The sequence below is a fragment of the Diabrotica undecimpunctata genome, chromosome 5 (assembly GCF_040954645.1).
Source record: "Diabrotica undecimpunctata isolate CICGRU chromosome 5, icDiaUnde3, whole genome shotgun sequence".
Classification (NCBI taxonomy): Eukaryota; Metazoa; Arthropoda; class Insecta; order Coleoptera; family Chrysomelidae; genus Diabrotica; species Diabrotica undecimpunctata.
Window position 1 is genome coordinate 35475078 of NC_092807.1, and position 27164 is coordinate 35502241.

General features: G+C 31.5%; 1 protein-coding gene across 1 annotated transcript in view; it reads right to left on the bottom strand.

Annotated features, from left to right (window-relative positions):
• The window catches only part of bru3 (CUGBP Elav-like family member bruno 3), a 540316-nt gene extending 514172 nt beyond the window's left edge, over positions 1–26144 (bottom strand). The window contains exon 1 of the mRNA XM_072531874.1: positions 25930–26144. Within this exon, the coding sequence (XP_072387975.1) occupies positions 25930–25983 (54 nt within the window). The 5' untranslated portion in view covers positions 25984–26144. The remainder of the gene's footprint in view (positions 1–25929) is intronic.
• Positions 26145–27164: the final 1020 nt, after the last annotated feature.

A 27164-nucleotide genomic window follows, 5' to 3' on the forward strand; every position in this document is an offset into this window, starting at 1 on the left:
GAATTAATAACTATTAATAGCTATTAATATTATTAAAAAAAAATAGTTTTAAATATTGCAAAATAATTTGGCAAAATCATATCAATTTTTTGCTTATAAACAATTAGAATAACTTTTTAACCATTGACTGCAAAAAACCGATTTTTTCATATTTTGACATCCTGAATTTTTTACAAATTTAAAAGGAAAAAAGTTGACCTAGGACACTTTGGGAGAAATTTAGTGTTTTCTTTTATAAGTTGATAGCAGCTTTGTTTATAGCAATTAAAAAACCTAATTAGGTTATCTAAAACAACATACTTTAAGGCTTTAACGTGAAAAATTCGAAAAAGATTGCATTTAAATTTAATCATTCACAAAGCTCCAAAACAATTATTGTGGTCCTTAAAATTGGTCGGCTTTGAAACTAGTGACAGCGCAGGAGGGGGAAGGAGCTGTTAACTGTATCTCTGTTTTTTGTTTATAGATTTTAACGTTTCTTTTTTAATTTGTATGTACTTTTTGCGTACATTACGAATTTGTTTAAAGTTTTTTTTTTAAGTTTTTATTTTTTTTAGGAATATTTGATGCAATTTTTATTGTAAAAAATAAATATTTATGATTAATATACAGATCACGACATTGTTTTATTGACCCTACAACACAGTGGCAATCGCTGTCACATGTTACAGGTTTCCACCTCTATATTCATTTCACAGTGGGAAAATTGACATTACAAATTTCAAACGAAGTTCTGAAAGAATAAACAAATAATTAATAAAATCTCTATTACATTGTATATCGTCCAAGAAAAAGTGCAACTTGTAACATGGTTCTTTCAGGGTCATTGGATACGCGAGGTAATTAATTTATTAATTGTTGCCTTTGAAAATAGACCCTCACCAAGTGTTACAACAGTTTAAAATACCATTAAACATTTTCAAACTTCGGGATGTGTAAACAGTTGTAAAAAGTGTCATTAAGGTAATGAACCACTTGTTAGACCTGTCGATGAGGAGCGTCAAAACAGGGATATTGATATTTGTGCTTTTGTGGAAGCTAGTGAACCCTGCAATAGTGTACAAATTGCTAGGGAAGTTAACGTGAATGCTCGAACTGTCCAGCGAGTTCTCAAAAGGAATGGGTATGACTGTTTTAACATACAACCAACACAACAACTGTTTTCGGAGGATAACTTTAGGCGGATGGAGTTTTGTGAATTTATGTTAGATAAACAGAATGAAAATGTACACTTTTCAAAAAATATTTTATTTTCTGACAAATCTTCATTTTCATTACATAAAAAACACCATCCATTGCAAGGTATTATTTAGATGGAAACATAAATGGGCCCAAATATTTACAACTTCTACAGAATGAGATCATTCTGGCAGTTCGACGCCTTCCCGTTAAATTTCAAGAGGTTTATTTCCAACAGGATGGGTGTTCGGCTTACAACTCTAGAACAACTATTGGCTTCCTCAATCAAACGTTTCCTGATCGACTGATAAGTACACGTGGTACAATTAAATGGCTCGCTAGATCCTGTGACTTAGCGCCTAACGATTTCTTTTTTGGGGTTTTCTCAAAAAAAAAATCATTTATAGGCATCAGTTTGGAAGGGCCACAAACCAAGTCGAATTAAGGACAAAAATACTTCATTTCTCAGCAAGCATTACATCAGTCCTACTCCAAAATATGAGGCGAAATCTGTATGACACATCTGGTTACTGTTTAGCACAAGGAGGTGGAATATTTGAGCCCTTAATTCATTAATCTGCTTTCCCAATTTTTATTTTTTGTTAGGTACACTTTACGAAGTTTGTAGGTTCTTAATTAGGTAGTATTTTTTATGTTTAAGTTTGAAAGAATTTTGGTGTTTTTTTTTATTTAAAAGTACAAACGATTCTTATTCTGTTTTTTTCCTTTATTCATGTCTTATTGTTCCACAAAATTTGTACAATTTTCAGTGACAATAAAGCATATTACTTATTTACTTACTTATTTATTTGTATTGCTATTAAGGCTAAAAAATAACCAAACAATTAGTTTTAGAGAATTATAAAAAATATACTCTAGAGATGGGATTGCAATAAATCTTAATTCCTATGATAAACAAAACTAAGTCGTTATGCGTATACACTTCCTTAATAAACTTCGTAAATATTTTATTTATAACAGATTTTATGAAAAAAAAAAACAAATTATCCTATTCAATTTTACGAGAAGTTTAAGAAGACTAAGTATAACGAATTTCCTGCTAGGCCACATATTTGGCCATTTAATTTCAACAAAGCCATAGCAGCTTTTGCTATAAGATTTAATCTTTTACACATCTTTATTTCGCATCGCCCAGAGGGCAGAAAACAATACTATTAAATCGTTTTCGTTCATGACCGCCAATGCAGGTGGCACCTCTGTACGCTAACCACTGCAGTGGTCAAGTTTTATTCGTTGAGATATGCACAGAGACATTCGTTTAAATTTGTATCAGCCCAAGTGTCTGATGAAACTGGGATATGCCGAAATGATTTATAACACTTTATTGATACCGATTCAAGCACGGGAAGTTTAACGAATTTGTCCTCCTAGGCCATATATTTGGCCATTTAATAATAATGCACAGAGTATGCGTATTATATCTCAGTTGACCTTATGAACTGACTAAATCGACTAATATGTATCCCTTTTCTGGACAGACAAAACTGAATAGTCAATAATTAATTTTAATAATAGAATTCTACAGTAAATAGTTAATCTAATATTAATTAAAGTAAAGTTGTTATTTAGAAACAAAGAAAAATGTGGGAAAACAGTTATATGTATTTGAATTCGATTATAATTTGAACTTTCACACTTTTTGTGCATCAATACGGAAAAAACTGATTGTTGTATTTTAAAAAAGATTAGAAATGTAAATTATTTATGTACATTACAAGAGACACAAAGAGCGGGTTTGTTTATACAGAGAGAATAAAATTAAAACAATGTCAAAATTAATTCGGTAGCGGAAACTAGTACAATAAAAAAATCATGAAAGAGAGAAAACGTTAACAATATTGAAAAAGATTAAAAAACTATAAATATGGCTGTTGAGAACCATGATAAACAGAAAAAAAAGTTGGACAGAAAAAATTAACAAATGTAACGACGAACTCTGAGATGTTTATTTTTTTTAATCTGTAAGATTATTTTTTGTATTTAGAATTTTATAATAATTGAAATGCATGGTCTGAAATAACTTGTCCTTTGTGGTCAGTTGATTTCAATAAACACTTAGTAATTGAAGGGTTTTTATAAATATTCATTTTTTCGTAGATCAAAAAAGTCTAGTTCTTAATATTATATATGTTTCGTTAATTTATCCACAATAACCTCAATCTGATATCAAAAACAGATAAGTAGTCTTGTTGATTTCCATTGATCGTAGAATAAATATAAACACACTTTTCAAATTAAAACTTCACAACTCTAAAGGAGTTTTAAGACAAGAAGAAAACTTCTTACAACTTTACTGTGAGTCACGATTTGAAAACTTGCTCCCCTTTCATCAAAAGAGGAACCCAGAGTGTGTAACATCATAAAAAGCACCAGTCATCCTTTTTAAATTGAGGGTCTTTATTACCTCTATTGATCGTCCTTTGATAGTGTCTCTTCTGATTAAAAGCGCTCCTTTTAAGTGCTTATAATTTTTGCATGAAAGCTCCAATTAAAATGTAGGTATTAGATAAAACTGCCAGTTAATTTGGGTGAATAAAATTTAAAAAGCAATTAAGAAAAATTGATTTTATATACGAAGAAGATACCGATGGAATAAAATTTTAATTGTAATTATAAGAGATTATAGAAAACCGTTTTGCATAGATATTTTAATTAAACTAGATAGGAAAAATAAAAATGTGGTTTTAAATATTAATAACTTTATGGATTTATTCATATATTTATTTTTGCATGTAAAAAGGAAAATTTAAATAAACAACAAAAGAGAAATTAAAAAGTATTTAAGTACGTAGGTTCGATCTGGAACCACTAAGAAAAATTAATATTGATTTAAAAAGGTAAAAGAAAAGGTAAAAGAAATAATAAATTAGACTTACTCACAATCAATTTAATTTAACTATCAGATGACCGGTTTCGCTTTCTACAATATGCAAAGCATCTTCAGGTCACGATAAAAAGTTAAATAAATGCTGAAAATAATAAACCCATATTAGGGTTTTGTCTAATAAAGGTAAAACAAAGATAGGTGATATAAATTATATAAATTACAGTAATTATGCCAATATTACATGTCTGTGGTTTTTAAAAATGAATAAAATGTTTAAGCAGACAAGGTAAGACCCACAAATTGGTAAAATAGTCTATTAAACTGTAATGAATTAATAAATAAACAAATAAATAAAACATTACTTACATGCCGGTACTCTATTAATTGATGGTTGAAAGAACATGGTTCAAACTATCTTGTATTGTTGATTGGAGAACTCAAGTCAACTATTGTAATTGTTTAACAGTAAACGGGGAAGTTCTTGAGGAGACAGATTTTATCCAATGAAGTAGAGATAGGTAAATGTAATTGTTTGTTTGATGAAAGTAATGTTCTATACCATTAAGTTCTTTAAAGTTATTTATATTTATTCTGGAGATATATTTATGAAATGTGTGTTATTTATTGAGATTTTTATTTTTGTTTTGGAAGGTGACAGTTGTGAGACAATGAATAAGAATAGATGTACAAATTGTGTGGGTGTGCAATTATATCAGCTTGTAATTATCAAATTACTTTGATAAAGTTATGTTACAATATGTGGCAAATTGTTGTAAAGTCCAATATATAAAGTTAAAAATTAAAATTGAGACACTTTAAGACACACAGAAAACACTTAAAAAACGAAGGGACGAAACAGACATTAAATTTAAAAAGGGGAGGATTTTCATGATTTTAATACTGATTTGTTTTAGAAGAGGAAGAGAAGAATAAATGTTAGATATTGATTAAATCAGATATCGTTAATAAAATTCATTGACGATAGAAGTAACATGTTTTTATTGCGTCCATTAAGACACTAAATTCAAATAAATACTTTTTTCTCAGCTCTCTTGTTATTTAATAAAGAAGATAGAATGTGCTTTATAATTTTTCTTAATATTCCTCTTACGGTTAGTTGGTGATTTTGTAAAAAATAATCTGCCTCATCTAAACTCGTAAAGAAGTTCTTCATTGTGACATTTCTTTTGGTACCCAAACTAGGCTGACATAAACAAGGAATTACTACCAGATTAAATGTATTAGTTTAGTATAAGCCGCCTGGCTGTCTTCCCACAAATACCTATATTAAAGAAGTATAAAACGTCTTTCGTCAGCAAGATAGATCAGATCTTTAGGCCATATTCTCGTGGTTTATTTGGCATATAGAAGTTTAAAATGTTAGAAATGCTTCTCAATTTCATGAATGAACTTAACATGTACTCAATGAACTCCTTTTTCAATAAAAAACCAAGCAGAAAATGGACATGGATGAGCCCCGACAAAAAGACAAAGAATGAAATAGGTTATATCTTAACAAAGAATAGAAACCTAGTAGTAGACGTATCAGTATTAAATCAGTTTGACCTAGGAAGCGATCATAGACTAATAAGAACACAACTAATAATTAACAAAAAACTAGAAAGAAAAAGAATACATGAAAAAAGATACAAATGGACATCTGAAGAAATCAAAAATAGTGAATTTAATAAAAAGATAGCGCATGCATTAAATCAAGTTAGCATGCAGCAGTTAAACTCCAATGATATTGATGATTTGAATAACCTTATTACCGAAACAGTGAATAAAAGCCTTCTGCAACTGAAAAAACCAAAAACAACATACAATGAATTAGACAAAGAAATATTACAACAAATAAAAAGAAGGAAGATCTTAAATAAATCTAACAAAAGGGGAACCGACGAATATAGAGAACTTAATAGGCAGATTAGAAAAGGAATCAGACAACAAAAAAGAAAAGAAAATTAATAACAACAACTATTGAAAAAAATAAGAGTATGAAATGCCTCAGACCGACACTAGGACGACGTCAGATGATATCATTAATGGGAAAAGACGAAAATGAAATCACAACTAGAGAAAACATACTGACACAAATAGAAGAATTTTACACAGAACTTTACAGAACACATCAACAAGATGATGAGATGAGACCAGCACGGAAATTAATAAAAAATGTTGGATCAGAAATAATGCCAAAAGTAACAATTTCAGAGGTAACTACTGCATTGCAAAACATGAAGAGAAATAAAGCTACAGGAGAAGATAGTATTACCACAGATATGATATTAGAAAGAGGTAAGGAACTAATTGCAATTGTAACTAAGCTTGTGGACAGTTATTTACATCAGGGCAAAGTCCCTAAGAGCTGGAACAACTCTAAAGTAATCTTATTACACAAGAAAGGTGATAGTCGAAAATTGGAAAACTACAGACCCATCAGCCTACTGTCAAACCTGTTTAAAATACTCACCAAAGTCATAACTACTCGACTAACAAGGAAATTAGACGAATACCAACCATATGAACAGGCAGGTTTTAGAAAAGGCTAATCAACTTCCGATCACCTGTTAACCACAAAAATATTAATAGAAAATTATACGAATACAAGTTTCCAGTTTTCCTAGCATTTGTAGACTACGAAAAAGCTTTCGATACCATAGAACACACGGCCGTAATAAACGCAATGCAAAATTGTAGAATAGACAGCAGATATATTAACTTAATAAAATAAACTATGAACCAAGCTACAGCTACATACTACCTAAATGAAAATGAACACACGAACCCTGTACCATTAAACAGGGGAGTCAAATAGGGAGATACTTTATCACCCAAACTGTTCACCTTAGTTTTGGAGGACGTTTTTAAAAAACTAAATTGGAAATATAAGGGAATAAACATCAATGGCCGCTACTTCAGTAATCTACGATTTGCAGATGACATAATCCTGATAGCTACTGACCTACAAGAAATGCAAACCATGCTTTTAGAACTACATACCGAATCTTCTAAAATAGGACTGAAAATGAATTTAAACAAAACAAAAGTCATGCACTCCGAAGACACCGTGACAATAATAAACGATAAAGTTATAGAAAAAGTTGAAGAATATATATACTTAGGACAAAAAATAATACTAAATAAGGAAATTCAAACTGAAGAAATAAAAAGAAGAAGAAAGTTAGCTTGGTAAACTGGAACAGGATTCGGTAAACTGAACTATATACTCAGAAATCAACAAATTCAATTACATCTTAGATCTAAAGTTTTTGATGCATGCATTATTCCGATATTAACTTATGCGGCACAAACATGGACAATCACAAAAACGAATATGAATATACTTAGAGTCACTCAACACGCGATGGAAAGAGTAATGCTAGGTATATCACTTAAGGACAGGAAAACAAACACATGGATAAGACAGAAAACCAAAGTCACCGATGTGGTGCAAAAATCATTAAAGTTGAAATGGGAATACGCTGGACATGCAGCTAGGAGCGATCTAAACAAATGGCACAGATCAATTTTAACCTGGAGACCATACCAACACAAAAGACCCAGAGGCAGACCTCCTATGAGATGGACAGATGATCTGAAAAGGACTGCCGGGAAAAATTGGCTACAAGTAGCGTACAATAAAAAACAATGGAAAGGAAGACTTGAAGAGGCTTATGTTCAGATGTGGACGTGAATGGCTAGACGAAGAAGAAAAAGATAGAAGTTTAAACTGCATTTTCCACGAAAGCCTTGAACAGGAGTTGAACAGAACAGGGAATGTCATTGGTGATCAGGACCAGATACTAGAAAGATGGGCAAAAAACTTCGAGAAAAGGCTAAATATAAGAGGTGAGACAGGGCTCCACGAATCAGAAATCCAACTCGAGGACATTGACGACGAAAGAGAGAAAGATAACATCTCAACAGAGGTAGAAGTCATCCAAGTTATATAAAAATTGAAAGAAAACAAAGCTCCTGGGGCAGATGGCATTCCTTCAGAACTTTTAAAGCATGGCAAACCTAACATACTGTATATGTAGACTGGTAGAATTGATCTGGAAACAAATAAAGTTGTCAGAAGACTGGAATGTACGTATAATTGTACCTATCCACAAGAAAGGAGATCAAACAATATGTGACAACTACAAAATATTGGCATATATTCTTTACGACCGTTTATCGGGATATTGTGAAGACATAATAGGTAAATATCAGTGTGATGATGATGGAACATGGTTTCCGAAAACGTTTTGTCTTCATGACATAGCCCGTTTGGGTTTTTAATTTATATACCTTTTATAAAGAATTTTTACTTAAATTTTTTATATGAGTATGGCATTGATACTCATCACCTGTTTGTTGATTTTAAATGTGCCTATGATAGTGTTGAAAGAAACGCACTGTACAAGACCATGATACAATTCAGCATACCAGTACACTTAGTAAAATTGGTGAAAGCGACCCTCTCAAGAGTCGAGTCTAAAGTTAGAGTGCACAAAGGAGTTTCCAGAAAGTTCCATTCTCAGATAGGACTTAGACAAGGAGAAAGCCTAATATGCCTTCTATTCAATATTGCACTAGAGAAAGCGATAAGAGAATCTGGAATAACAACCAGAGGAACTATTATTAATCGCAGCGAACAATTACTAGCGTACGCCGATTATTGCAAGAAGAAAGGCGGACGTGATCGAATCATTCAAGGCGCTTGAAGCAGCAACAAAAAGAATGGGACTACAGGTTAACACTAGTAAGACGAAGTATATGAAAGTATCAAATTATATACAAGCAGCACAATCCGAAGAACTAACGATCAGAACATAAAATATACTTTCGAAGGAGTAAAAGAGTTTATATAACTAGGCTCACAAATTAATCAGAATAATGCAGTAAGTGCAGAAATTAACAGATGAATATATCTGGCAAATAGAGCCTATTATGGATTAAAAAAAAATTTAACAACAAGCCTAGTTACAAAAAAAAAACGAAACTAGTGATATTCAGAACTCTTATCAAGCCCATCCTCACCTACGCGTCGGAAATATGGACAATGACAAAGAGCGATAAAGAACGTTTAAGATGCTTTGAACGTAAAATCCTCCGGCATATCTATGGAGGAGTACAGGAGGGCGGATTATGGCGTAGACGCTATAATTTCGAACTTTACCGCCTGTATGACAAATCTGATATTATTAGGTCCATCAAAATAAACTGGCTGCGGTGGTTCGGTTATATAAAGAGAATGAATGAGATGGAGCCGCCACAACATATTTATAACCAAAGAATAGATGGAGCGAGAAGAAGAGGCAGACCCAGAGCACGATTTAAGGATCAGGTGGAGGAAGACTTGAGAATGTTGGGAGTACGAAACTGGAAAGCCAAGGCGAAGAATAGGAGAGAATGGAGACATCCTTGAGCAGGCCAAGACCCACCATGGGTTGTGGAGCCAATGATGATGATAAAAACGTCTTTCATCAGTAAGATAAATTAGATCTTTAGACCATATTCTCGTGGTTTATTTGACATATAGAAGTTTAAACTGCATTTTCTACGAAAGCCTGAAAGTATTTCATCCTGTGTTGTAAAATGGAATACCAAGTAAGGTTTTGGCAAATAAGCAGTAAAAATATTAAACAATTCTGGAATAGTACCAATTTGTCATATTTTACTTCATCGTTTTGTGTGTTTTTATCGTTAAACCGTGTTTCTCGAAAAAAAAAAACAAACTGAAGAGCTCAAGTAACATTGTTATTTGAAATATGTCGCAGCATAAATCATTGGTTCTAAATAAACCGCTAACATTTCGATAATTACCTTAAATTCTTGCTATATACTAATATATCTATACCTGCTATATATAAGTCTCATAAGTGCTTTTGGTTTAGTTGCATTAGTTATTAACGTGAAATTTCGATTCGTTTTACCGTAATTCTTCAACTTGATGTTATAAAACACATTGTCTATCAAACAATAATTATACTGACTTATGTAAGTTAAAAATTTTGACAGCATTTTCAAACACAAAAATAAAACTATTTTTAGATAGCAAAATGATATGATGCATCTTCATGTGAAGGCCTGACAAGGTAAATTTTACATGTAGATTATGTAGTTTAATGCAGATTTCTATATTGTAGGTTGCTCTTATTATCAGACTACTAATTACTTAAAATTTTGGGTAGTTTTAGAACCACATTGAAAGTACGGTATCTGCAGTTGTGACGGATTTGTAAAAATGACTGCAATAAATATTGAGGACAAAAATTTCTTTTAATAGTTACCGATACTGAATGAAATACTGAACGAAATCATTATTATTTATACTTTATCTAGCAGTTGAGTTATGCAAAATAATACATGTCCTTAAAGAATACAGGCTAGTCTATAGATATAAAAATTATTACACAATATATACCCACAGGCAATAACCACTGTCAAATTACATACTAATAGTAATCTCATAAAAATAGAGCGGGGGGTTAGACAAGGAGACCCAATGTCCCTTAAACTTTTTAATACTGTGCTGGAATATCTTTTTGAAAATTTGGATTGGTTAACAAAGGGAATAAATACAGATGGAGAATATCTAAACAATTTGTGTTTCGCCGATGATATAGTCATATTAACTAAAGATCCCCGAGTGACAAGAGGGATGGTACTCGTTGTGGCTATAGAAAATGTAGGTTTAAATATAAACATCTCTAAAACAAAAATAATGACAAATTTAGTACCCCACCAGAACATGAGTATTGGTGGGCAAGAAGTAGAACTCGTAGATAAATATAAATATCTAGCACATAAAATTATGATTTACAGGGATAATAAGACCCATGAATTGAAGTTAAGGATCGGTAATGGGTGAGCAGCATATAGAAAACTGAGAGAAACTTTTAAGTGAGCAGCCTACATGCCTGATGAGAAAAGTATTTGATCAATGCGTCCTCCCAGTGTTGACTTACGGAGCAGAAACCCTTACTTCAGCAAAAACCTCAGCTACCAAACTGAGAGACACAGAGAAGAATGGAGCCATCCATGTTAGGAATAATACTGCGAGACAAAATAAAAACAGAAGAGTTAGGAGAAGAACCAGGGTAACTGACGTTATCGAAAGGATCATCATCATCATTGGTGCTACAGCCCTATAAAAGAGCCTCGACCTTCCCAAGTCTATTACGCCAGTCAGTTCTATCCATTGCCAACTGTTGCCAGTTTGTTGCGCCTATTTTTCTACCATTCTCATCTACACCATTCCTCCATCTGAGTTTTGACCTACCCCTACTTCTACTTCCCACAGGTTGTGACAAGGATTCTTCTAGGAGGGTTGTTCTGCTGTGATCTTGACAGATGTCCTGCCCATCTTAGTCTTCCTATTTTTATAAGAGATACTATGTCTTTACCACCAAATATATGTTTATATCTGTGATATATCTCGTAGTTGTACCTTCTTCTCCAAACACCATTTTCACAGATGCCACCGAATATTCTTCTCAGGATCCTTCGTTCAAATATAAGCAGGAGGTTTTCATCTGCCTTGGAAATGGTCCATGTCTCTGATCCATATGTCAACACTGGTTGTATAAGGGTTTTGTATACGGTTATTTTTGTTTTTTAGCTTAAGTTTCTGCTTCTTATATTTTTACTCAGTCCAAAATAGCATTTGTTTGCTAGGAATATTCTTCGCTTGATTTCTTCTGTCATGACGTTCTCCTTGGTGATCAGAGCCTAAGTATGTGAATTTGTCTGCAACTTCAAAGTTAGAGTTATCAATCGTGAATTGGTGGCCGATGTGTCTGGCTCTATTGTTGGGTGTTGATGCCACTATCTTAGTTTTCGCCTCGTTTACTTGCAGGCCCATATTTTTTTAGGCATTTGACAAGGTGTTATACATTTCTTCTAGCTTGCGTGTTGTGCCGGCAACTAGGTCAACATCATCTGCATATGCGAAAATTTGAGATTATTTAATAAAAATGTTTCCTCTGTTGTCTTTTTGGGCATCCCTGACCGCCTTTTCCAGAGCTATGTTGAAAAGGAGGCGTATCTCCCTGTCGCAGCTCAACATGCGTTACAAATACCTGTGATTGTTCGCCCTGTATTTCGACTTTGCAAACAACTTTACGCATTGTAGCCTTAACCAATCTTATCAGTTTATCGAGGACGTGGAATTCATCCGTGGCTTCATACAATTTATTTCTTAGGACACTATCATAGGCCAACTTAAAATCTATGAAAAGATGGTATATGTCGATATTACATTCATTGGTTTTTTCCAGTATTTGCCTTAGCACAAAGATCTGGTCTGTTGTTCGACCAGGCCTAAAACCACTTTGATATTCGCGAAGAAGCTTTTCTGAATATGCATTCAGGCGACCATATAAAATACTCGAAAATATTTTGTATGCTGTATTAAGGAGCGTTATTCCCCTATAGTTTCTACATTCCAATTGATCAGCCTTATTGTGTAGCGGGCAAACGATCTCAATACACCACTCTTCCGGGATTTGTTCCTCATTCCAGGCTCTCAGTATTATTTTATATATATATATATATATATATATATATATATATATATAATATATATATATATATAATATATATATATATATATATATAATATATATATATATATATATATATATATATATATATATATATATATATATATATATATATATATATATATATATATATATATGATTAGTCAGAGTACCACCTCTACATTTAATGAGTTCTGCGGGTATACCATCACTTCCTGGAGATTTATTATTTTTTAGGTGTTTTATTGCATACCGTACTTCTTGAATTGATGGAGGCTCCAATGGTGTATTGTTGCTTGTTCCTGGGGGTGGTTGATTTGGTCTTCTACTTCGATAATAGCTCGAAAGGATAGCCTGACTAAAATGGAGATGAGCAAGACATATAGCTAAAAGACGGATGGGCGACGGACAAAGAGTTTATTGGAACGGAGACCAGGAAAGATAAGAGAAGCATCGGTCGACCACCTACACGACAAGCTAACGATTTAAGAAGACAAAATAAAAACTAGATGAGAGTGGTGCAAGATTGAGAGGATTGGACACACGAGAAAGAGGCCTATGTTTAACATAGACTTTTGAGGCTGGATGATGATGATGATACTTTAAGACCTAAAAATAAGTTTTGAAAACCAAAACTACGGCTTAAATACCAGTCTAAATGTTTAAATATTTGAACCTACCACACTGTACACTAAATGTTCTTCAGTTTATGGAGCAGAAGCTGTTCAGCAATAGCCGCATTACAAAACTTGAAATTGGGAGATGAAGAAGCAAGATGGTAAAAGCAGGGACTATGTCGGAACAAACAAATTGTTATTGGAACAATCAATAGCAATCATAAAATAGCAACAGTTACAAAGTAAGCAGATCTAATATTACATGTTAATTCAAAATAGTAAATATGAGATATAAAATTTATGAAAAAGAAACATTATTAAGGACCAAAATGTGAAAACCATAAATCAAAACATCCAGAGGCTTATGTATCTTTTAAACTAACTATTGACCAGTCAAATTTCAGGAGTAGTTGAAATGAACAGGAGCAAATACAAAGACAGAAACAAGGAAGTTTAATGAATGCAGCTTGTCATCCGATAATAATTATAAATTTAGATTCCGCTATAAGCCATACATCCGAAGATGCAGTCAGGAAACCTTCGATAAAGATCAGCAAGGTCCAAAAAAGTTCCAACTAGCATGATAAGTGCTCCTAGTAAAGGCTTTAAGTACTCGTTGGCGTAAAGACTAGAACGAAGAGAGGTTCTACAGGAGGGCAAGGTCTATCCGAAAGTTACAAACATGGATAGCAGTGTGGAAAGTTAAAAAGGCCAAGACTCATTTATGTATAGTCTACAAATGTATTAATCAATCGTGTTATCATTTAGTCTGAATAAGCATAGCGACGATAGTGATTATAATTGAAGTTTGATAATAATGTAAGACAACATATTAAACACCGGAAATGTATGTGGGACATATAGTAAGGGGAAATCGATATAGACTACTGCGACTGATACTTAAACGCAAAATAGAAGGCAGGCGGAAGTCTAGCAAGAAAACAGGTTTCGTGGATAAATAACATTCATGAATGCACTCATATCACATGCAGGACAGTTATTCAATGTGGCAGAAAATCGAGAAGCCTTCGCAAAGGTGATCGCCAACGTCGGATAACTCTGATATGGCACGTGATGAAGAAGCAGAACGTATTATTAATTTCCATTACAAAAAAAAAATAAATTGGATTAATTTGTCAACCAAGAGGAATCATTACAACTTAGAAACCATAAAAAAATTAATCAAAGCTTTCAAGCTGTTCCAGAAACAGTTAAAAATAATTGAATTAAAATGTATTTCTTTTTAAACACTCTACAAAGTTTATCAATTCTGCTGGTCATGTCCTGCAATAAAGAGACGCTTCTCATAAGGATTATTGGAAGGCCACTAAAAACAATCGCATCTGCATATTATGCGATTTTATTTCTCGTATAATTTCCATATTTGTGGAACAAAATCGTTCTTGGCTGTCTTTTAATAAAGAATTTTATGATGAGAACTCTGACATAAAACTTTATTCGGGTCAATGTTTATTGCTAATAAAATATAATATTGGTTTTTAAGGGACGTGAATAAGTTCTGGTACGGGTTGAGTTGTAAATAAAATTTTGATCTTATTACGTTTTACTATGAGTAATTGTAGGTAGGGAGAGTATCTTGGTGGTTTGGAGATTTTTTTTGTTTGAGTTTATACTCGATTTCAGCGATGACACGCGGTAGTGATATATTATAAAGTATACTTTAGCAAATTTAGAAAAACCATTGATATGAACGACAGATGAAAGGAGGAAACAGTATAAGCAAAGAAGCACTACATAAAATAAATAAAATGATCACAAAGGCAATAAGAAAAGACATAAGAAACTACAAATTAGAAAAAACTAACTAAACCAGCAATAGAGCAATATATGGACATGAAAGTTATGAGAAGCAGCCTGCAGAAGGGAAAAATAGAAATTACCGAACCTATAAAATTACTTAATTATTAAAAAATTACCTATAAAACTAGGATTTTAATTATTGAGGCAGATATGGAACAGATACAATCCTCGTAGCCTTTCTTCTAGTTCCCTCCACATGTTTATTTATGAGATTAGATAAGTCAGTCATTTCTGAGTGTTCTTTTGGTCCATTTTGTTTCCATGAGATAAGACGTATTCATACTGTAAGGTATGACAGTGCAACCATACCGTGCCAAGGTTGTAATTCCTCAGAGTTTGACAGCTTTCTGTAAGTAATCCCTTCGAAAAACTTAGAATAGCCTAGCATTTGTTTTAGTGGTTAGTCTTTTCTTGGAATTTATTTTTTTAGTAGTATTGACTCATTCCTTCTTCAGACTATCCAAGGGATTCAAAGCATTCGTCCCCAACAAAACATTGTGAATACATTTATGGGCCCTTTTTTTCTTGAGAGTTAAGTAGTAGCATATAGGAAAATAAGAAAACCCAAGTCTGATTTTCACTTCGACAGCTATTTTATGGCTTATTCATATTTTCGTTAATTTAGTCATAGCATGTTTTGCATATGGTAATCTCCACTGTATCGCTTCAGTACATCCTCCAAAATTGGTTACGAAGAATCCTAGAAGGAAAAAATTGTGGACAACAACAATTTTGTTGGTTTCTAATAGACATCTTTGATCGTTTTGGTCTATCTATTACTGTGAACCCTATTTTTACTATTTGTTTTGTTGCTTCTTCATTCATTTCCATTTCGGAGTTAGCAATAGTAGTTTTATTATCTGTATATCTCAAGTAACATCTTTTTTACGCTAATAGTGATGTCGCCATTCCAGTTTTCAATAACCTTGTGCAGTATCCATTCGCCATATATTTTAAACAAAATGGTACTCTACTCAGTATACAACCTTATCTCCGGTAGTTCTCCAGTTACTCTAACACTAACCCTTCAAATAGTATCTCCAACATCTTTCTTTAGTTCATTTGTTCAAAGGTTTACTATAACCAATAAAGCACAGGCACGATTTTTTGTTAAACAACTAGTACAGAAACAGCTGTTTTTCGGCAGTTTTTGGTAGCAAAAATTTTTTATCGTTACATTTGTACTATCATACGGAATATCGTTCTTACAATGCATCCAGTAACAAAAGCATTGTAACTGGAGTCAGATGTTCAAGAATATTGGATCAACTATGAGCATTCAAAATGCTGTTTTTCCGTTATCTGTTAGATATTATGCAACAGTCGAATAAGTACGAATCTTGGTTAGCCAAAATTTACCGCAAAAGAAGTCACTCGATATCAAAAAAGGCTTTGCAGATAATTTTCAAAGAATAATTATATCTAGAGACTATAAAATTCAGTTTAAGAAGTGGAGGATAGAAATTATTCTAATCGACTAAGACTTGCAAATGAATTGCAGGTTCACTAACTTTGAAAATAGTTTAGGTTGCGGCGAAATCAACTTTAAGCATTATTAGAAATAACAAAATATAAGCCACCGATCACATCATCGTTAAATAGTGCCCATTTAGGATTTTCACTGGTACCACTGATGGACTTTTTAAAGGTAAACCCATTGGCTGAAAAGTGGCTCCAGAATTTGAATGTGGAACTCTAATGAACGACTAGATCAGTGATTTCGAATCGGCGACGAACATATATTTTAATTTTTTTTAACTGTTTTTAAAGTTCTAGTTACTTTTAGTGTTTTTAATATATTAGTATAACAGTAAATTTAAAATGCATATGATGTGTCAGGCCATACGCTAAATAAATAACTTTAAATTAAACGGACATGTCTAATTTAAACAAAAACTAGAGGTTGTACCTCTAGCACGCGTAAATATTGAACGTTAGTTAGAAATGCCCAAAGTCTTTTTTGGCTAAAGTATTGCAAAACTTTCAAACATACAGCTAAGGAATATGGTTTCAGTAAGATGCGGTTACTTGGCATACTTCTGATCAATGTTGACAGCAATCTTGCTAGCAATATCGCAAAGCGTTGTTATTTTGAGGCAGAGTATTGGCAGAATTATTGTTGGCATCTAGGTAAAATTTTTTTTTTCTAAATAATTTTGAATCAAGTATCTATAAGGAAAACATAAAAACCCTACTAAAGTATTTATTTTATTTAATTAAAAAAAAACCGCAATGAAGTACAATATAAAGAAACCCAGAGAAACATCCGAAACAAAATCAGGAAAGCCAAAGAAGAATGGATGAACAGCAGATGTGAGGAACTGGGGGAATTACTAAGATCGACATTTATACCTATACCCAAGAAAAATAAAGCAAATGAATGCTAACAGTGAAGACTAATTAGAATAAGGAACCTTTTTCTAAAAATTTTACTCAAACTTGTACAAAAACGTATATACAGAGAATGCGAAAGAAATCTGAGCGACAATCAATTTGGATTTCGTATGGTGCTTGTTTTGTAGTGTAAAAGATGCGTTTCTCTGTTTTATTGATTACGAAAAAATCGTTTGATCAAGTAAAACACACAGAACTCAAAGAATCCCTAACACAACATGGTATAGACCATAACACAGTGGCCCTTACTAAAAACCTATATTTGAATAAAATGGCGTCGATTAAAATAGACAATCGTATGACAGCAGAAATGTCAATAAAAAGAGGTGTTCGCTAGTGCTGTGTACTTTCTCCAATATTGTTTAATATATATTCCGAAAAGATCCTCCAAAATGCCCTAGAAAATATTAAAGAAGGAATAAAAATCCTACACAGGAAAAAAATACAACTTCCTACGACTGATAACGGAAGGGAAAGTGGAAGGAAGAAGAGGTCCAAGAAGAAGAAAATGCTCCTGGCTGAAAAATGTAAAGGACAAGAAAGGCATGGACACACATTCGATACTAAGAATAGCTCAAGATAGAGAGCAATTTGCAGTAGGTATAGCCAACTTTCAATAATGGAGAGGGCACCTTAAGAAGAAGAAAAAAACAGCCGGTACCTAATATGAATATAATATATATTGGTATCGGACCAAGCTTGGATAGTCAATCTCTCCTAAACTTTTAACACACTCACTAGGAACTTCCTATTCAGTATTAGCTATGAAATCTTTTAGAAGTTCTAAGCAATATGATTTCTCCTACATTGTCGAACTCATTAATAAATTGAAACTATCTTTAATAAATTTAAATATCTGTTTATTAACTACTATCTTCCATACTTTTATAATGTAATATCATCAATTTATTTACTTATCTTTATTTTTTGTCGTGCTTCAAAAATTTTCTTGTTCATTATTTTCTTCATCATTGCTGTTATTCTTCAGATTTTACTAATACTCTGTTAAACTTTTCCTTTAATAATCTCTAAAAATATGTCCTCTGAGGGTCTTCACATATTTTTTGAGTATATATTTGACGACGTCATATTTTAAATTCATCTAGTCTGAAAAGTCCAACGCTTTGTTCTCAATAAATCAATAATTACAAACCAAAACAGAGAATGAGATGCAAAATATAACGTAACTTTTGAGGAAAAATTAACTTTAAAGTTTCTTCCTAATTTTAATAGGTGATCTTTGTTGAAACGTGGAAAAAGATCGTGAAATGTTGTGGATGATTTAACGCCCTGTGGTAATAGACTAGTACATCTCTTCTTTAAACACAAAGATTATTACCACACTTACTTAACTCAATGTTTTTATATAATATGCAACACCGATACTCAGAATATAATTTATAATAATAACCGGTAATCAGACGATATAATATTGTAGACTGATAGTAATTTAAGTAGGCATTTAATAATAAGATTTACTATAAATTTTGTTGTCTTGGTTATTTCTTTTAACATATATTTTATTTAGGATTATTTATATCTACAAACATTTACAATGGGTTTTTCGCCTAACGTTATGTTGAAGTCACAGCTTAAATTTTTTATATTGCTTAGTTTTTCCTATTAAACTTATTTGAAATAAAAATAGGATATTATTTGTTCGTCCGCATTTTTAGCTATTCAATAAATTAAATCTTATAATAAATACATATTTTAAATTTTAAAGAGAAATCTCACTAGTAGAAACAGTTATGTCCGGTAGTTTAGCTCTCCTTAAGCAACTTGGATTTTTAAATATCCTGCTAAAATCAATTTCTCTACATTTTCAACAAAGTGTTTAATCATGGTCAACAACGATTTAGGTGGCAATGATAATACTAATTTCTAAGGCATAAATTTCTTTATATTTACATTTAGAGGGTATTGGTAAGATTTAGAAAGGTAAAAAATGTCTTACGTTTGTCAATTACTTCCAGGAATTTATGTTGTTTGTTATTTATTTCAATGGCTACTATATCTAATGGAACTATATCCTTATTTTGCGCTAACCTTTTATTTTTATTTGTTATTATGTTTATTATATATATACAGTCCATATGATGGATAATTGCACAAGTATGACATTCACGAAATATTTTTAATATTACTTACGTCCATTTTCTACTCACACAAACTAAATCGGTGAACTTAAGCCACCTGTTCATGATTCACCTACTGGCAATTGTGGGTTTTCATTTTAATTTGGCAATTTTGTTTCGACAGCGTTTCGAGTGTGTTTATAAATTCTTTTTGTGTCATTTAAATATTTAATCCTTTTGCGTACTTTGAATATACAAATGTTTTATCAAACTGTTGTTATAACCGTTGCGTTTCTGTTCGATTTATTATTGTAAGAATTTATTTCCTAGTTAATGATGGATATTATAATGTTTATTCTAACCTCTAAATTAACATTTAGTTATTTTGGTGAAAGCCAAGTCAACATAGTGATATGAAATATTTTTTAAGGGTTTTATTTTTGGAGTATGCTTGGTAAACCATTAAATTATCAAGCACAATAACTTGTTTTGAATGTGTTGGAGTATTTTTCATTAGAAAAAATATATGGAGGGCATTTGGAGCCCTTTGCATCTGTTCATCAGGTAAAATATTGAAATGTTTGTTTGTTTATCAAAACACATATCATTGAATAATTATTAATTTAAGAAAGTAGCTTTCTACAATTGCATGACAGACAATAAATATGTAAAATGGAAAGAAAATATTCATATTCTTTCGAAGCCAGGTAAAAGTAGACTTCATTCAAAGACAATCAATACATCTAAAGGATCAAACATGCCGTGCGGATACAGTATACGACATGTAAGTACTAGTTTCTTTAATCTGAATTTAATAATAAACCAGAAGATATTTTTTGGTCAATATTTTATATAAATGGATGTTGTAAAAAAGATTGATAAAAGTGGTTTAAGAAAATTTGTGCTGAATACATTGATTGATATAAAGTCAATTTTCTTAGTCATAAAGTCAACAAAGTATTTATTTTCTTTACAGTTAACTAGTTAGAACAGAGCGATTTATTATGTACTTGTCCGTTCTTTTTTTTAGAGAAACATGTTACTCTGCAAAGTATAAGTACTGAATTATGGAACAAATAAGTTGTATTTATTGGCAAAATATCTGTTAGAATTTTGTAAAAATAATTGTATATTAGTATATAATTGTATAATAGAAATATAAATTCTCTCGCTGGTTCTTCAAAAGGATTTGAAACTGAAGCAAGTTTATTGTTTTGCTCAAAATCAAGAGTAGCTGATTATCATGAAGAAATAAACAATGAAATTTTCACTAAATGGATAAGTGGACAATTAATTTCCAATGTAGTCTTTTAGAAAAGCAACCTTCCTTGGTTTCAACTAGAATGGAAATTATTACCTGGTTAATAACAAACAAGATCAAATATGAAGCAAAGCTCACAAAACTTAAAATTGCAAAATGAAGAGAAAAGAGGTTGTGTATATAAATGATGAGCTACTAAGAGAACACGTCCACCAAGTGTAGAGACTACCTCCTTATCACTGTGAATTCAACGCTATTGAACTAATTTGGGCAAACTGCCCAAATTAAATATTACAATAAAAAGTATATTGGTAGATATGGCCATTTCGATAGTGCTGTTATAAATATGTTGAAAGAGGGACTAATGTAACACAAAAACTTGAAAAAATGTGTGAGAGACACTCACGAAATTAATACAATGTGGTATATCCGAGAAAAAAATATGATTGATATTAACCTTCAAACAATCATAATAGACACTGGTAATATAAGTGAAGTCTGACAATAAAGAAATCTTAAAATTATGATTGTATACAATAAATTGTTTCTTAGCCAATTCAAATTTTTTTTATTGGTTAGGCGAATGGATCTAGTCATATTTCCAACCACACACACAAAAGTTTTTTGTTTTTCAATTTATTATAAATAGGTTTCTTTATCTGAATTTTGTTGTGTTCTTTTTGTATGTACATTTTTTTTAAATTTAAATTGATAACAAGTGTAACCTGCATCAAGTCTTATTAGATTTATAACAGTTTTAGTCATTTTTGATTAATAATATATATTAATAATGAATTCATCAGTCTCTTTAATAGTAGTAAAAACAAAGGCAATAATTAATTCTTAAAACCATGTATCACTGAATAAACAAAAGATCAAGATGATGAAGCCCTGAGGTATATATTTGTATTCAGTTTTTTAGATCTTAACCATTATATTTAATTATATGCAATAAAAAAACTTTTATTTCTGATTACTATGGTTTAAATATTTATCTTCTCTAGATGTTATTGGACAACCTTTAGGTTAAGTCAAATTTTTTTCTATCTTTACTTTTCTACAGGAATGGATAGTATATCTAATGCACTATCTCGTAAGAAACCCGTAATAATTTAAATTCGATCGTTATTGCCTATATGGCAAAAGAATCACTATTCCTCGGAACAGGTTCATCGGCATATTCCGATGAAAACAGTAATAAAACGCAGTTATCATGGTACGTCTTTTGCGGTACTCCGCTATATTACCGAGCAAAAGTGTAATAAGTGTAGTTATTACAGTTTAATTTAGAAGTGTTGTAAACTTTAGTTTCGTGTTCTCCATGTAAAAGTGTAACATTTTGAGTTGCTACTCGTATTATGGGAATATTTACCAATATTTGCACTTTAGTTCCACCGAAAAGTGTAATATTTGTAGTTATTGCTGTTAAGTTTGGAAGAGTTTAGAGTTTTGTTTTGTATTTTCCGAGTAAAAGCGTAATATTTCGAGTTGTTACTCTAATCATCGGAATATCTCTTAGTTTTATCACTCGACTTCCGCCAAAAGGAATTCCGTATTTTTGATAATATGTACTATTTTCTTCGATAAGTCCTGAAAAATCTTTTTATGTATGTACATATTAGAATAGTCTCGTAGCGCGAATAAGGCTATTGCTTATATCTGTGGATGTAATTTTTGACGCTTTACGATCAACGTATGATTTGTTTTTAGTTAATTTTGGAATTTTATAAGCTTTTTTCTATAATACATCAAATAGAACTTTTCTTTTCTAGTCAACAGTGTATTATTTTATAGAAAAAATGAGTTCAAGGACAAGTCGTATAATGCAGGCTGCCCTAGCAGCGATCGAAATGAGTAAATTGATGAAGTAGAAAATGATTGCGTGGAAGAAATTCATTTTAAGAAGAAACCAGAAAAGTACTATTATCGTCTCCTTATAAACAGAAGACAGGTCCTAATGTAGCAAATCTTAGTCATGACGAAAGATTTTGTAGAAAGTAAACCCCTATGCAGCGATCAAAATAATGGAATTAACGAAGTAGAAAATGATTGCAAAATGATTGTAAGAGAAACAAGTAGAGTTATCATCATCGTTTCCTTACTCCAGCAAAAAGGATATAGATCCTGTATCAAATGCTACCAAGATTGATTCTGGAAGATTGTAATAGTGATGATAGTGTTAAAGATCCAAATTATGGTTCTGATTTATCTTAATCAAACAGTTCGTCATCTTCAACGAATATTTATTCATCAAATAGTTCTTCATTTTCCTCGAGCTCATCATCTTCCACTAGGTCAGCACTTTTACTACAGTGTACGGACTCTGTCGCTAACTCAATTTCAAAACGTCAATTAAACTTCTGCGGAAGAATCTTCTACTTCAGTTAATGAGTCAGAATCTAACATCGGACATTCGAGAAACATTAGAGAAATAACGCATATGTTCCTTATTGTTGGACACACCCAAATCGAGGGAGACTCTACACATTCCGTTATTGAAAAACATGTATGAAATGGATAATATCCACAGACAAATCAGTTATCAACTGAAAAATATAATTTTTAGGTTACACGTTCTCTCAAATCGGGACCAATTTATGTACCAGTTTATTGAAATTATAAGAATTGCAAAGGAAAAAGAGGATCCACGCCGATCAAAGAGTTAGCTTATGAAGATTTCGTGAATATCAAACAGTTGATGATTGAACGGGGACCAAATTTTAATATCGATGCACATGGAGAACAGATACTTATTAATAGTCTTAGAGTTGTTAAAGTAAAAAAGGATGAACCATTTAAGTATTTTTATAAAACTTATTTCTCTCAGACAGATTTCAAGGCAGTCGAGATTTCACAGCAGTCGATATTCTCAAAAGACAACGTGCTTATGCTAAGCGCTTTCAAAATTCATGTAATCGAACACAGTTGCCAACGTTAAAAAAGTTTACAATTCGAAACGACAATTGACTGAGAAAAAAAAGGGATGAACTCCAGTTTTTGGTGAAAAAAGGATATATTTCTAAGAATTACCAAGTGTTCTATATTTCATTATGTTGAAATATCCATAAAAAATTTAAAAGGCGATAATAATTTGAGTTTGTACTGTTTCTTTATTCCGTTTAAATCCGTTTTATAATAAAAATCATGATTCAATTATGTTGTATCTAAGTTATTTTATGTAAGCAGTAACTATTTTTCGAAATAAACTGTAACATATCATTTTTTTTTAATAACTCATTATCCCAAAAACCGTTTTGTTTCAAAAAAAGACTTAGGCAGATTATGGAATAATCATTTATTTACTCTTTATCTGATGGTATTTAAAAATATATAAATTCAGTTCTGGTTCTTCTATGCGAATTTTAAAAATGACAAAAATTATTTTTTCTCTACTGAAAAATGTTATTTTGACTTACTACACTTTTCTTATTAATAGAAACGTGCTGTATGAGCTTAATGTATTATAACATGGCTTGCGGACTACTCTAATTTCAACATTTAGTAAGTACTTTTTACGAATATAATGACATGGAACTAATTATAATATATTTTAGTTGTCTTGATAAAGGAACTAAATAGTTTCGAAAGCTTGACTTTCAATAAAAGAGTACACAATATGTTGGGGTTTTATTCACTGGGCCTTTTGACCACAACTTTACGAAAATTTGGAAGTTTTACTTTACTAGAAATCACAAACAACTTATTTCAGGGTTTTGTTATTAAAACAACCAATAATTTTTCTTTCAGTTTTTTTGTTTAAAGCTACTTGTTAAAGAAGTACAAGATCACAATAAAAAAGTGATATAAGCTAATAGAAATGATTCAATAATATAGAAATTTATTTATAGAAATTATTTCTGTTATAGCGTCGGTCGAGATAGCTACATAAATATATATGAAAAAGAAAGCCATAAAACACTATACTTGACGTTTACTCAATACACAACAGTAATATATTCTACAGAGAAAGTACTAATGGAGTAAAAATTTAAACTCTAAATAATAATTTCAAAGAAAATTGAAATTTAAACAGGTGTACGGGGAACAATACATAGATAGATATTTGTATTTGTACAAAATATCTTGTAATCAGCGGCATACTAATACAAGGATGGTTGTCAACAAGGAAATAGAAAAATGAATGTGGATTACATTTAAAACTAATATTTAATTTTCAGAAGTTATTTTATGTACTACTATAAAACAGTTAATATTTTATTCTCTGTAGATTTAGATATAAAAAAAATAAAGAATGCTTTTAGATTAATAAAAATTATATAGGTATATTTTAGAATAATAGAAAAAAGCGAAAAGGCGATCAGACGAAAGGCACGCTGTTAGAAAAAAATAGAAAACAATTTTAGAAATGAATATTGCTTACTGAAAAAAAAAAGGAATTATACCATTTGTATCCATTAAACGACCGACCTGTGAAGAAAAATTTCGCTGGTCATCAAAACGATAAACTCAGAAAAATAACTGAACTAAAGAATTCTTATATCTGAAAGAGAATATTTTTACAGAAATGAATCTTTATTTTTCTCAAAAATTAGCTAAATATTGTGGCAAGAAAACAAAAAAGAAAGTGATGGAAGATTCGTTTAAAAAAGTACGGTAAACAGAAAAAAACTAGAAATTCGATATAGTGATTAAAAATAAGTGCAATATATATTGTTTTTATATATAGAAACCTTCAACAGCTCTCGGTAAAAATGTATCACCTTAAAATATGTTTTACTTAATTTCTTTAACTTTTTAACTTGAATTTAGAAAAAACTTTGAACGGGAATTTTGATAATCGCCGTCCGCCCCTTTATTTTTCATAAAGTATTACAAATACCCACGGTAATATAAATAATTTAAATCTGTCAGGCAAATATAGAAATAGTGTAATATGTTTTCTATAAATTTGATTTTGCAAGATTTCATCAAGTATTGAAAATTAATTTAACCATTTAGAAAAATGCGTTTATTAAAGATGTTTTCATATTTTTTTTAAGGTTTGTTTGTTTGTTTATTATTAAAATCCAAAGATTTACATCAAGTTTATCCTAGTCTGAATATACGTCTTGTTTCTGGAATAGTGGCAACAGGTCCTTGTAGGAAAAATATCTTTCAGTGCGGTTTTGAGATTTCTGCGGAAGTAATTTAATTTAAGGAGTTACTAACTAGATAAGAAAAAAATATATTTACTTACAGAATGGGACAAGTCGAATGGATTCGACCTGACCACCTCAAGAACTTGCACCATATGGAAAACGATAACTTATTTTTCACAAAAAACCCAACAACACAACCAGCCGCGTGCCGAACAGATCACAGTCAGCTAAAAATCAGCCAGTGCTAACCGCCTGAGCAATAGAAAACAGAACAGAGCAACAAGAACACGGCACGTCAGATCAACAAGGAGAACCGGTGTGAGTAGCGGAGAATCGCAGTGTGCTGTGCACGCGTAACTATGGGTAACAAGAGCTTTAGAAGTACATACGCAACTCTCGGACAGAGTCGTGTCTCTTGCGAAACGTATCGATGGAACGCAACCAATCGAGTGCGTTCTTCTCACGCACTCTTTATGGCCGTTACGAATGCGTTGAACGCGACGCGTGTACCAGATCGATGGTTGGGGATCGCGAGATGGAGAATTAGCAAGTGCGAGGGAGAGTCTGTTCATTTTTATAAGGTAGGATCGTCAGAGAAGAGATGCATATATGATGGGATTTCGCAGTGTTTTATAGAGAACCGGAACTGATATAATATATTTTCCAAATTTGTTTTTTACTCACGATGCTACTAGGCTTATGACTGAAAAATAGTCGCAAAATGATCTATTTTGACATACGCTACTATAAAAGCCGACTAGTAGAATAAACTAGAATAGGTGACTGCTTTGGCATGAAAAAATTAAGATTAAAATACAATTATTTATTAATTCTAAAACTTTCAAAATAATAATTTCACACTTATCGATAGAGTAAACTTTTAAACTTTAATGCACATATTATATGGGTTAATGGGTAAAAGTTTGCTTTAGTAATCTTGTAAACCACTTTAATAATGTTACCTAAAGTCAAAATTAAACTAAATTAATATTCTACATTTGGAAGGGTGATCTTGTGATCTTATTAGTTTCTTGGCAAATACTTATTTTTTACATAAGTTTTTACCTATTTTTTTTTAAATTACATGTATAATAACCACGTGGTTCTTTTGATGTTCTAAGTTTGTGTTAAATGGTAAACTGTACTTAGTTTTAATTAATTGTTTATACCACTTAACTGTTTAATGTCTAATGTTTTAAGCTTCTTTACATTTTATACCATTGACTGCTACATGTCTTATTGTCTTTTTGAGGTAACATGTTTGAAATAACCTCTCTATGGATGTTTGGTTTTTCATATTATTCTTTTTAGATGAACTGAGGATGCTTTCTGA